At 37.6% G+C, this 13,515-nt stretch overlaps 1 protein-coding gene across 1 annotated transcript in view; it reads right to left on the bottom strand.

Moving 5' to 3' along the window:
- MCM6 (minichromosome maintenance complex component 6) overlaps positions 1–13,515 on the bottom strand; it is a 39,139-nt gene that overhangs the window by 1,996 nt on the left and 23,628 nt on the right. The window contains exons 10-16 of the mRNA XM_060626005.2: positions 13,105–13,212; positions 11,910–12,065; positions 9,842–9,970; positions 8,010–8,171; positions 6,204–6,339; positions 4,930–5,085; positions 2,961–3,100 (exon numbers count right to left, since the gene is read on the bottom strand). Of these exons, the coding sequence (XP_060481988.1) occupies positions 2,961–3,100; positions 4,930–5,085; positions 6,204–6,339; positions 8,010–8,171; positions 9,842–9,970; positions 11,910–12,065; positions 13,105–13,212 (987 nt within the window). The remainder of the gene's footprint in view (positions 1–2,960; positions 3,101–4,929; positions 5,086–6,203; positions 6,340–8,009; positions 8,172–9,841; positions 9,971–11,909; positions 12,066–13,104; positions 13,213–13,515) is intronic.

Raw genomic sequence — 13,515 nt, 5'->3', positions numbered from 1 at the left:
TGACCTGAGCTGAAGTCGGATACTTAACTGACTGAGCCACCCAGGTGCTCCAGGAGGCTCTTATTTTGACAGGTTAGGCAAGAACCACCTCTTTGAGAAGGTAACATTTGAGCAGACACCAGAATGAAAGAGGGAACCTAGGTAAAGAGACAAAGGACAAGTGCGAAGGTCCTCATGTTTGGTGTGTCTCTGGAATAGTGACAAGGCCAGTATCACTGAGTAGCAACATGAAGAGTCCTATGCAAGAAGGTGAAGAGGTATACACCTAAGGAGGGGTTTGGTTGTAGAGGTTCTGCAGGCCATGTTATGGAGACTGGAAGGAAGAACTGGAAGGTAGGGCATGAAAACGTTTAAAAGATCTGTCTGGCTGCTGGACAGAGAGCTAGTACAAAGGGGGACAGTTAGGAGGCTCCTGTGAAAGTTCAGGCATAGTAGCTTGAGTAAATGTGAAGGTGGTGAGAATAGAACACAGAATATATACACTGAAGGCAGGGCTCACAGGATTTGCTGCTTAAAGGAGTGGCTATGAGGGAAAACTGGCATCATGGATGATTCTAATGTGTTTGGCTTACAACTGAGTAAATGGGAACACTGTGGGGGGGGGTGGGGGAAAGAACTGTTTTGCACACATTAAGCATGAGATGCCTATAGTTCACAAGTAGGCAGCTGGTTACCGACATCTGGAGTTTAGAGGAGAGGTGACAGCTGAATCTGGGAGACATCAGTGGATGGATTTAAATTCATAGAACCAAATGAGATCACTTAGGTAATCAATGTAAATACAAAAGAGGTCTGAGGATTGAGTACAGCACTCCATTTAAAAAGTGACAAGACTCAGGAAAAGAGACTAAGAGGAAATAACCAAAGAGATAGGAGAAGACCCAGGAAAATATGGTGACTCAGAAGGAGCAATCAACAGTGACAGACCAATAGGCCAAATATAGAGAATGACCAACTGATGTGAGTAGGGAGGAGGCATGCCTGTAATGATCCTGTTAGAGACTGGAAGAAGTCATAGCACTGGGCAGTGCCACTGTGAGGTAGGTAGGATCAGTAAAGAAGAATCCACTTGATGGGAATGCAAGCTGGTGCAGCCACTCTGGAAAACAGTATGACGGTTCCTCAAAAAACTAAAAATACAACTACCCTCTGACCCAGCAAATGCACTACTAGGTATTTGTCCACGGGATACAGGTGTGCTGTTTCGAAGGGACACATGCACCCCCATGTTTATAGCAGCACTATCAACAATAGCCAAAGTATGGAAACAGCCCAAATGTCCATTGATGGATGAAGGGATAAAGAAGATGTATATACATACAATGGAGTATTACTCGGCGATCGAAAAGAATGAAATCTTATCATTTACAACAGATGAACGTAAGGGAAGGGAAACAAAAATAATATAAAAACAGGGAGGGGGACAAAATGACTCACAAATATGGAGAACAAACAGGGTTACTGGAGGGGTTGTGGGAGTGGGGGATGGGCTAAATGGGTAAGGAGTGTTAAGGAATCTACTCCTGAAATCATTGTTGTATGATATGCTAACTAATTTGGTGTAAATAAATAAACAAAACAAAACAAAACAAAATAAATTTTTGGTCTCTATCCCAGACCTACTAAATTACAAATTCTGGGAGTGGTTCCAGTGATCTGCGTTTTAGTAAGTTTTTCAGATGATTCTGGTGCATGCTAAAATTGAGAACCATTGGATTAAATTGAGTTACTCAAGTGAAACCTCCATCTTATTCATTTCCTCAAAATGGCCTCCCTCAGGGCTGTATGTTCCAGGCCCCTTGGAGGTTTATGTATGCCCTGCCCAGAATGCAGTAAAGCTTGTTCTTATCTTTCCTATAATGGCTAGATAACTAGTAGAGGTAACATAGTTTCTTCCCCTCCCTCTCATGTGGCACACAGATGGGGCAACGAGTGTGTTAAATGTTAAACCCTTTGACCTCATCACAGTGACCTCTGCATATCCCTGCACCTCCTTGCTTTATAAAATCTGTGGATTAAGTTCTGGACTTTACAAAGGGTATCTGCTTAGCACCTGGATCATCGTCCACGTGACTCCCCTTGTCATTAAGTTACCCTGAATAAAACTCTGCGTATATGGTAAAAAAAAAAAAAAAAAAAAAAAAAAAAAAAAAAAAAGGAAAAGGAAAGAAAAAAGAAGAGTCCACTTGAGATTAGTGGCATGAATTTAAAGTAGGACATGGCACATGATTGTATGCCTTTCTCCAGATACTTTTAACTGCTTGAATATGGCACAGTAAAAAGATTTAGATTTAACCAAGGCTGGGGTTTTGCCAATCAAGTAGAACAGAGAAATTATAAAGTGTGAGAAAATAGTGATCATTGTGACAGACCATAGACTGTAAGCTGGGTGATGGGGGAGGTGAGTATGTGGGGAAGATGAAATATAGAAAACAGGCAATAGAGGTCAGAATGCTTGTAGGTTTATGGTAAAGGGAGTGGAGTAGAAAACAAAGATTAAAAATAGTCTGATAGTAAGACCCTAACCCTACCTTCCCAGATTTAACTTAGGTTCTGCTGATTCCAGCAGAGGAAGTAAGTCAATTAACTGCTGTAAATTCTCTTTTTTTTACAACTCATAATTCTTTTTTTCCTTTCAATGTTTTTTTTTATTTTTGAGAGAGAGAGAGACAGACCATGAGCAGGGGAGGGCCAGAGAGAAAGGGAGACACAGAATCTGAAGCAGGCTCCAGGCTCTGAGCTGTCAGCACAGAGCCCTACGCAGGGCTCGAACCCACGAACTGCAGTATCATGACCTGAGCCTAAGTCAGGCACTTAACCAACTAAGCCACCCTGGCCCCCCACAACTCATAATTTTAACTAGATCCCAATGATTCAAAATAAATGAACATCTATGAACCTGCAGGTATGAAGCATGGACTCCCTCCCTCATTAATAAGCAAGAGTAGCTATGTACGTACATAGTGGGTGAGTCGATGGATGACTTTCTCTATAATTCTCTTTTTATTTATAAGTTCCTCTTCAGAATCTATTTCTGATTCGATTTCCTTCAAATACCAGTTAACAAGCTCACTCCTCTTTAATGCAGACTCATCCTCTTCTGCAACAAAAAATACATTTCAAAAGGATTAAATTTGCCTTCTAGCAAATTGTATTGCCAATCCTTGGGGTTTGCATACACAAGATAATGTACAGATTAGATAACCATCAACCTGTCAGAAAGAATACCTGCTAAAATAAGGTTTGCAATGTTCCAGTGTAAGCCTGAAATAACCTGTCATATTACTTGTATTAAAGTATGCCTCACTTTATCCTGAGGAAAAAAATCTAATAAAATAGAGATTATAAGAAACAAGTTTCTTGAAGCTATTAATATTTCAAAGTATGAAGCTGTTTCCTTCACCTTCTATGAGAATGTTTGCCAATAGTAATTGACAGCATAAATTAGCAACAGCAAGCAAAACTTCTTAAACATAACTTTTCCTCTTTGGAATAAGGAAGATTTTACACAGCTGAACCAAGAAGTGAAATCCAAGGGCATTACTCAAAATAAAAAATTATCAACTTATTTCAGCAAGGTCTATCTATACTGAATGATTATCTACTTTGTCAAAGTCCAAAGCAGAAGTCCAAATTCACAAGAAAAGATGGAACCTGGATAATAGCTAACTATCACAGAAGCAAAGTATTAATAAGAGAAAACTCTTAGTCTTGGTTCTAGCTACTGTTAATAAAATGAAAAATGAAAAATAGGAAAATTCTAGCTTTACTGACAATGGCTTTGAAAAGTTTTATTATGGGTGTACTGAAACTTCAGTGGTTGGTCTAAATGTTCTCGGTAAGTGACCTTCTTGGCTTAAAGTTGTATTCTCTGTGCTGGACTAGAGAACAGCTGTCCACCTGAAGACTGAGAATTCATTACTACTAGGTGAACAGTTTTTTTTTTCTAAGGAAAAGAAGATCTAGCAGAATTTATCTGTGGAATGCATACAGTGCCTGGGCGCTAACCATTATCTTTGCTCCATCAATGGTTTGCCATGTTTAAAATTTGACTACATGAGAAAAAGACAAATGAAATACAATGTGAACACAAGAACATGTGAGCTCCCAAAAGTTTTTATGTGAGAAGAGGGTGGGAGGGCTAAAACCTGTTTGTCATACTGGCCTCTTTACTGCCTTCTCTCCTCCCCCCCACTGGTCTACAACTCCCAAGGGGGAAAAACTACAGGATTCAAATCTTTAGTAAGCTAAGACAACCTCACTATTCTCTTCCTTCCACAGACAGGACACTGTGATGAGAGTGTCCAGAAGCCAGCATTTTTGGACTTTTAAATAAGAATTATCTGAGTGCTAACCAGCAAACTAAAGTTTAAGTTCAACACCTTGATTTCATCATTTTCTATGCCAACTACAGGCATGGTGGAATAGCATAGTAAAGCAGTTAATTAAGATAGGCAGGATACTAGTGTCCAGATATCACACTTTATATACAGAGAAATGAGGATTTTACTTCATTTTTAGGTATAGAATGTACCTGTGCCAATATGGTCTTTTCAGTTCAATTACTTGCCTACAAAAATAAATAACCTAGAGTCATCCATTTGAAGTAAAGCCATTGTCAGGAACAGTGATTTTGCATCTGTAAAAACATTTAAGTGCTTCTTTATATATTATCAGATCCTAACTTCTGATTCTCAAAAATATTAAAATAGGTGAAGGACATTAAAAAATGATCTTTGTCTGACAATGAACTTGTGGGTGAAAGGTCCAGACTGTCAGATATACTGATACATTTTCTTTGCCAAAGTGAGCCTCTATAACAACTTATGATCTCTTCCGACAAAACAGTCTTTATCAGTTAGAAGTGGCTTATACAAATACAACTTATATGAATGACTAAGCATGTGGCCATACTAGGTAAAGCCTTACCTTCCTCCATCTTTCTGAGGTGAAGCACAATAAGGTTAGAGATTCGGCAGTACTCAGAGAAGCCCAGCCTTAAGGAGGCTTTAGGAACAAAATCTTGGTTTATGTCTTCACTGTGGCCATTGATTCCATTCACAGGAGCAGGGCTGTCAACATGACCTAAGTGAAATATCAACCATCTGAATCTTGTTTTTGTGCCTCCAACACTCCCCCATCAAATGTTTATATAAGTATACTACTTCTATTTTAATACTAACTCTACACAAGCATATAGTTACACTAGTCATTTTACAAATAAATTAGAAACAAATTTGTAAATGCTAATAGTGAAAACAGAAACTAATTTGGAAGGAATGGGAAGGATGGCAGTTATGAAGATTCCCTGATCTAAAAGTTCATTTGCTGCTTCAGATTCGGTGTCTCCCTCTCTCTCTGTCTTTCCCCTACTTGCACTCTCTCACTCAAAAATAAACATTGAAAAAAAAACCCAAACAAACAGGGTTGGGGGGGCACTGGGTGGCTCAGTTGGTTAAGCGTCTGACTACAGCTCAGGTCATGAGCTCGTGGTCCATGAGTTTGAGCCCCGTGCCAGACTCTGTGCGGACAGCTCAGAGCCTGGAGCCTATTTCGGATTTTGTGTCTCCCTCTCTCTGTGTCCTTCCCCAACTTGCGCTCTCTCTCTCTCAAAACTAAATAAACATTAAAAAAATTTTTTTTTAAGTTCATTTGCAATATTATACACAAAATGTGAAAATCTGTTATTTGTCTGTTTTTTGTTTTTTTTAAAGTTTATTTATTTTGAGAGAGAGAGCGAGAGCACAAATGGAGGAACAGAGACAGGGAGAGAGAAAGAATCCCAAGCAGTCTCTGCACTGTCAGCACAGAGTCTGATGTGGGGCTCAAACTCACAAACCATGAGATCATAACCTGAGCCAAAATCAAGAGTCGGATGCTTAACTGACGCCCCAGTATTTATCTGTTTTAATGTAGTCAAGAACATGTTTTTACTTCAAAAGCAAAATAACAATAAATCAGGCCAGGAAATTAAGTTCACTGTCACCATTTTGGTGTATTTTCTTCCAATCTTTCACACATAGATATTCTATATGAATTATTTAATTGTATTTTACCTTGTAAACAGTTAGTACAATTCAATATCCATTTTTTCCCTTTTGCTATACAGACTTCAAAACCATCAACAAGTGCACTTTTATCATAATATCTCAGAGAACATTTTAGTTCTTAACTCCAGAACAGTAAATGAACAAGTATCTCACCATTGATGCCATCTGGGCCCTCATCTACCTCCATCTGGGCCTCTTCTTCTTGATCTAGGTTGACATCGGGTGTTTCTACACGGATGATTGACTTATTCAGTAACCTGAAAGCTTCCTTCACATGTTTAGGCTGGACCTAAACCAATCAAGATGAAGTAAATCAGAAAGTCAGTCTTCTTGATATACCCAACAGATTCTCTCCTTACCAAATCATAGTGGCATTTTAACTTTTCTCACACTCTCCCTCTCTCACACACACATAAAATACGTGATAACACCGTAAGTTCACCAGAATGGCTTAAAAGGACCAACAATATATGGTATTGGAAATAATGTAGAACAACTTTCATTCATTGCTGGTGGGAATATAAATTGATACAACCACTAAAGGAAAACCATTTTGGCAGTCTTTACTGATCTGAACACACGTATAACCTCTGACCCAACAATTCTACTTCTAGTGAACAGAAATGCACACACACATATATGCCATACAGACCAAAAGACATGTATCATAAGAACCCAAACTGGAAACTATCCAAATGCCCATTAACAGAAGAATGGGTGAGTCATTGTGATTTATTAACAGAATATTACACAGCACAAAAATGGAAAAACTAGTATTACATAAAACTCAGATGATATTTTATAGTTTTAATTCTGTATGAAAAAAACAGACACAAGGGGGAACATATTCTAGGACTGCATTTATACAAAGTAATCCTTATACCTTTAAGGTTATCATTAAACCCTCACTTCTGTGATCAAATAATCTTTGACAAAGGTGCCAAGACTACACCTTGGGGAATGGATAGTCTCTTCAACAAATGTTACTGGGCAAACTGGATATCTTTTATGATAAAGAATGAAGTTAGACCCCTGCCTGACATCACATACAAAATTAACTCAAAATAGTTTGAAGACCTAAAACTATAAAACATTATGTAAGAAAACACAGGAAAAAAGCCTCAGGACACTGGATTTGATAATAGTGTCAAAAGCACAGGCAACAAAGGGGTAAACTGACAAATGAAATGATATCCCATTCAAAAACTTCTGAGCATCAAGTGAAACAATCAACAGAGTAAAAAAGGCAATCTACAGAATGGGAGAACTTATCTGCACATTATAAATTTGATAAGGGATTAATATTCAAAACACAGAGAATACCCATGTTCACCACAGCATTAATCACAACAGCCAAGAGGTGGAAGCAACCCAAATGCCCATTGATGGATCAATGGATAAACAAAATGTGGTACACAGCATCCCCCTTATTCTCAGGGATTATGTTCCAAGACCCCAGTGGATGCATAAACCATAGATAGTACTTAATCTTACATATACTGTTTTTCTTATTCATACATATGTCTGATAAAGTTTAATTTATAAATTAGGTACAGTAAGAGCTTAACAATAATAAAATAGAACAGTTATAGCAATGTACTTAATAAAAGTTATGTGAATGTGGTGTCTCTCAAAATAACACTGCATTGTACTCACCCTTCTTTTGATGAGATGATGTAGCTTTAGGCTACTACTGACTTTCTGACAATACTTCAGGAGGATCACCTACCTATTAATGGTAACTCACCTCTATATGTACTCCATAACCTGGGAGATGATTATTTCATTATATTAATCAAACTGAATTCAATAAATACTTAACAGCAACCCTCTTCAAGGGAGAAATCCCAGCACTGTGTATCTTATGAGCACTCAACAGTGTATCAAAGATAAAAACATGCTTATAAACCAATAAATCAATTTCTCTTTCCTCCCATTATGTTAAAGTGACTTTGATACCTCATCACAGCAGTGCATTCGAGCCATTGCTTCAGAGAGACGGATCATGCTCTCAAGTTGTCGCACTGTAATCCTCCACGAAGACTTGATTACTCCAGACCCATCCCTCTGGCGGAGACGTTTATATTGTTCCACAATGAAGTCCTCTGACTCTTTAGAAATCTGTTTCAGAACATCACTGAAGTCAGGGCTTTTCTACTTGATGGGAGTGGCATTAAATGTAAGTTTAAGAGCCTTCCAGGAAGAGACACTTTGGGGAAGTGAGAGGGTCAAAACTTTGAAGTCAATGACAATTAATACTGAAATACCTTTCAAAAGAAACTAAGGACACCTGTGAATTTCATATGCTAATTTTATGAAGAGGAAGAGAACAGGGTTAGTATTTAAGCAAATGCCATTTTTCTTCTTATTTTTTTTAATGTTTATTTTTGAGAGAGAGAGAGACAGACAGAGTGTGAGCAGGGGAGGGGCAGAGAGAGGGAGACACAGAATCCAAAGCAGGCTCTAGGCTCTGAGCTGTCAGCACAGAGCTCGACATGGGGCTCAAATCCATAAACCGCAAGATCATGACCTTAGTTGAAGTCGGATGCTTAACTGAGCCACCCAGGTGCCCCGCAAATGCCATTTCTAAGATACATAGCAAGCTGAAGCAGTGGAAAAGGATGTAATGTCTTTTAAATTTGTTGAATAATAACAACAAAGTAAGAATACTAAAAGAATACTCAGTTTTTCAGAGTAAGGAACTCAGCCTATTAAAGAAGCATGCCAAGGTCACAGAGGGATGAGTACACAGTCTAGAGAACAAAAGCCTCTTTACACATATGTATCCAATAACCCTTGGTTTTAAATGCCTCATTAAGCTTTTTTAACGACAGTGAAAATCAATCTCAATATTATGGATAATCAGTGAAGTGACAGATAACTAATTCCTTTGGGTAAAGTCCCAAAAGTTGAGCCAGAAAATAGTGTAAAAATCTCATCCAGAATCAATTTTTTTTCTTTTTGTATTCTACTTTAGGAAAATGTCAAACAAAACAAATTTTGAAATTTACTTTAAAAGTGAATGTCCTGGATCTAGTACAGATTCAACTCAATAAACATCAATTACTGTAAAATATTAATCCACATTAATCACAATGACCTAAAGGAATCCAAACTTTTCCTCAAAGAAAGATCCAAGTAGACTACTGACTTAAGCTCATACAATTTTAAGATACTTAGGAATAAGGGGGCACCTGGGTCGCTCAGTAGGTTAAGCACCGACTTCAGCTCAGGTCATTATCTCATAGTTCATGAGTTTGAGCCCCATGTCCGGCCCTGTGCTGACAGCTCAGAGCCTGGAGCCTGCTTCAGAGCCTGTGTCTCTCTCTCTCTCTCAAAAATAAAATAAAAACATTAAAAGATTCTTAGGAATAATGGCTGAAATAAAAGTACATCCTACTTTATTTGGTTATTCAAAATTCTTCACCCATTAAAAATCCACGCACCGCCCCCCACCCCAACTTTCTAAGTAGGCTCAATGCCCAGCGTGGAGCCCAATGCAGGGCTTGAACTCACAACCTCAGATCAAGACCTGAGCCAAGATCAAGAGTTGGATGCTTAACTGACTGAGCCACCCAGGCGAACCCCCCGCCCCCATCAAAATCCTTTTATTAGCACTCAACAAAAGAACATTTTTAGAAAATTCCCTCTTCTTAACTCTCTGAAGAAACATTGTTCTCAAAACAAAACCCTCAAAAAGAAAAAACCAAACAAGCATAGGTTAATTTTCATAGAACCCTATTATGCCCTATTAAATGCTGTACTCCAGTACAAAAGGACGAGTTAGTTACCTTGGGTTTAAACTGTCTTGCAAAGAGAAGATACCTCCTGATATCATCAAGGGAATAGACACGATCAATTGAATCCTCAATTCTTGAATGCAAGTCTACTATACGTCTGGCAATAGCATAATCTGTAACCTAATTCAAAAGAAGAAAATCACTTTGATCAGTCACAACGATATCCACTTCAGATTATCCCTGGGATTAATAATTTATAGCTAAAAACAAGCTCTAATATGCCACTGAAACATGTATTAATGGGTACCAAGTTTCTGAGCAAAGTTTGGTACAGTTTCATTTCAAATCTAGGAAGTTTAATGCGTACCTTTGCCCTACTCTAAGAATATTCCTGAAGGAATTGACTGACTTTAATAACAATAGCAGAATTAAGTTTTTAGGGTACCCGGTGTATGCCAGGCACTGTTGCCCTAAGTGTGCCTGGAAGCATTAATTCATTTAACCCTCACAAAAATCTTATTAATTGGTAATATTATCTCCATTTTACAGGTATGTAAATTGAGACCCAGAGAGGTCAAGTGCCTTGTCTGACATCACAGTAAGTAATGGAGCCATGATTTGAACAGTCTAGCTTCAGAGTCTATGCTCTTAGCCACAGTATTATATTGCTGCTTGTGAACAGATAATCATTACAGGATTGTTATTAACATTGAAAAAAAAACCACTAAAAATATGGAATTTAATCTCATACGGTACACAAAAAAAGCCAAAGATATATAAAAAAAAAATGTTAATAAGTGCATAAATGGTACATGGGTGTTACATGCACAATTCTATTTCTTAAAACTTCTGTAAGCTTGAAATTATTTCCAATTAAAAAACTTCAAAAACTATCTTAATGAACCATTCACAAACAAAAATATATGAAAATCAGACACTCCCTGGGAATGCAAGCTGATGCAGCCACTCTGGAAAACAGTATGGAGGTTCCTCAAAAAACTAAAATAGAACTACCCTACAACCCAGCAATTGCACTACTAGGCATTTATTCAAGGGATACAGGTGTGCTGTTTTGAAGGGACACATGTACCCCCATGTTTATAGCAGCATTATCAACAATAGCCAAAATATGGCAAGAGCCCAAATGTCCATCAATAGATGAATGGATAAAGAAGATGTGGTATATATATACAATGGAGTATTACTCGGCAATCAAAAAGAATGAAATCTTGCCATTTGCAACTATGTGGATGGAACTGAAGGGTATAATGCTAAGTGAAATCAGTCAGTCAGGGAAAAACAAAAATCCTATGACTTCACTCATATGAGGACTTTAATAGACAAAACAAATGAACGTAAGGGAAGGGAAACAAAAATAATATAAAAACAGGGAGGGGGACCAAACAGAAGAGACTCATAAATATGGAGAACAAACTGAGGGTTACTGGAGGGGTTGTGGGAGGGGGAATGGGCTAAAGGGTAAGGGGCACTAAGGAATCTACTCTTGAAATCATTGTTGCACTATATGCTAACTAACTTGGATGTAAATTAAAAAAAAAAAAATTAAATTAAAAAAAAAAGAAAAAGAAAATCAGACACTCCCAGCTATGAGTGAGGGTAAAGACAGGGAAGGGGGAGGATTGGGTTAGAGAGAGAGAGGGAGAGAGAATCCCAAGCAGGCTCCAAGCTCAGCACAGAGCCTGATGTGGGGCTTGAACTCAGAATCATGAGATCATGACCTGAGCCAAAATCAAGTTAGACGCTTAACCAATTGAGCCACCCAGGGCCCCCAGCAAAAAATTCTAATAAAAATCTTAAAGAGTGTGGCTGGGAGTTAGCTGTCAAGTTTTTTTTATTTCTTGATAATTAAAAAAAATAGTAATGAAAACAACAAAACTCCATATTCCTCAACATAATTAAGTGGAACTAACAATTCAAATGACTTTATTTTGATTTGCTCAATAAACCTTTTGCCCAACCCTGTAGCATTCTGAAAGAAATGAAAGTCAGTGCAAATAAATGCACCAGCTGTTCAGAAGTACATGCTGCAGCCTAGTCTCCTTCAATTACTCAAACTGGAAATAAAAAGGAAGCCCACAGTGACACTTCACACGGTTACCTCATTACATTCATCCACAAGTATAAAGAAGAGATCAAATCGGGACATGATGGGAGCTGACAAATTTATATTTTGTTTCAACGATTTTGATCTGTCATAGTGTCCACTGATTGGGTTCGCTGCTGCCAAAATGGATGTCCTGGCATTCAGAGTAGCCTGACCACAAAAGAAATCATTGTCACAGGTTTAAAAAAGACATTTGGAATGGCTAATAAATATAGGACAAATGCTCAATCTTACTCATAATAAACTGAACGCAAACCAAAATACCTTAAGTAAGACATCATTTTTTACCTACTGAATCATCAAAATTAAAGTCTGATAATGTACAGCAAACAGGCACTCCCACATAAGGTGGTGGTATGACATACACACACTTTAAAGCCAGTAATTTCTTGTTAGGAATTTATCTTGCAGTTAGGTACAGGAAGATGTGTGTTCAAGGATATTTACTACAATATGGCTTGTAATCAAAGGCTGAAAATGACTAAATGTCACTCTATAGAAGGCTAATGAGCCAAAATGAGGAACAAAGATTTGAAAACCATGTGGTAATAAAAACACTAAAATGGATCTAATATATGCTGGCATAGAAAGATTGCCAAAATAAAATTATGAAGTTAAATGAGCAAGGAAGTAAACTGTATGTATTATGCTTATTTATGTATGAAAAATTCCTGCAAGAGCTTAACTTCAATATATACTCTGAATATTTACTGGTGATAGGAGTTGCAGGGGAAGATTTCGTCTTTTAATTTATATTTTACTGTAGCGCTTTAATTTTCCTTACCTACTTGGATGCATTACTTTTATTTACAAAGTTTAGTTTCTCTCTAATGTTGGTTACAATATTATGCTTATTATTTTCTTTTAAATAATCTATTGAGTTTGATTATTTTTGTTACAACTGGAAGCATGCACTGTCAGAAAATAGAAGCTTTGTGGAAAATTTGAGGAGTAAAATGCTAAAAATTTCATCAGTACTTCCTCTACTTTCTGTGATAGTAAAACATGTTCAAAGTACCCTAAAAAAGCGCCTATAATTTGGATTAATAATCCTCAGGGCTATGTGTCCCATTTCAACAATCAGCATTTCATGTTGAATAATGCATTTTATTCTAGTGAACATCTCTAGAACTACACTAATATTTAAGGCTAAGGCATGATGCAGCAGAACAGAGGTGGACACACATACCTTCACTCCTGCTTTAGTGATGGAGATGGTCTGCTGTTCCATAGCTTCGTGAATAGCAACTTGATCCCGCACATCCATCTTATCAAATTCATCAATACAACATACACCCTTGTAACCAAACAAATCTAGCATAAGAAACTGCCTTTGAGATGTCTTGAAATGGCAAGATATACTTGAAATGGCAAATATAAATTTAAGTTTGTTACCAGAAACCTTTCCATTCTCTAAACAACTCTAAGATAGGTAATTAAGCAACTTTTTTTAAACAAATTTTTTAAACTTTTTATTTGAAAGAGAGAGAATACACATGAGCAGGGAGAGGAGCAGAGGGAGAGAGAGAGAATCTTAAGCAGGCTCCATGCTCAGCACAGAGTCTGAAGAGGGGCTCAATCCCCTGACCCTGGGATCATG

This window comes from Panthera onca, chromosome C1, assembly GCF_046562875.1.
Source record: "Panthera onca isolate mPanOnc1 chromosome C1, mPanOnc1 haplotype 2, whole genome shotgun sequence".
NCBI lineage: Eukaryota > Metazoa > Chordata > Mammalia > Carnivora > Felidae > Panthera > Panthera onca.
This window is presented reverse-complemented; position numbering and strand designations above follow the sequence as displayed.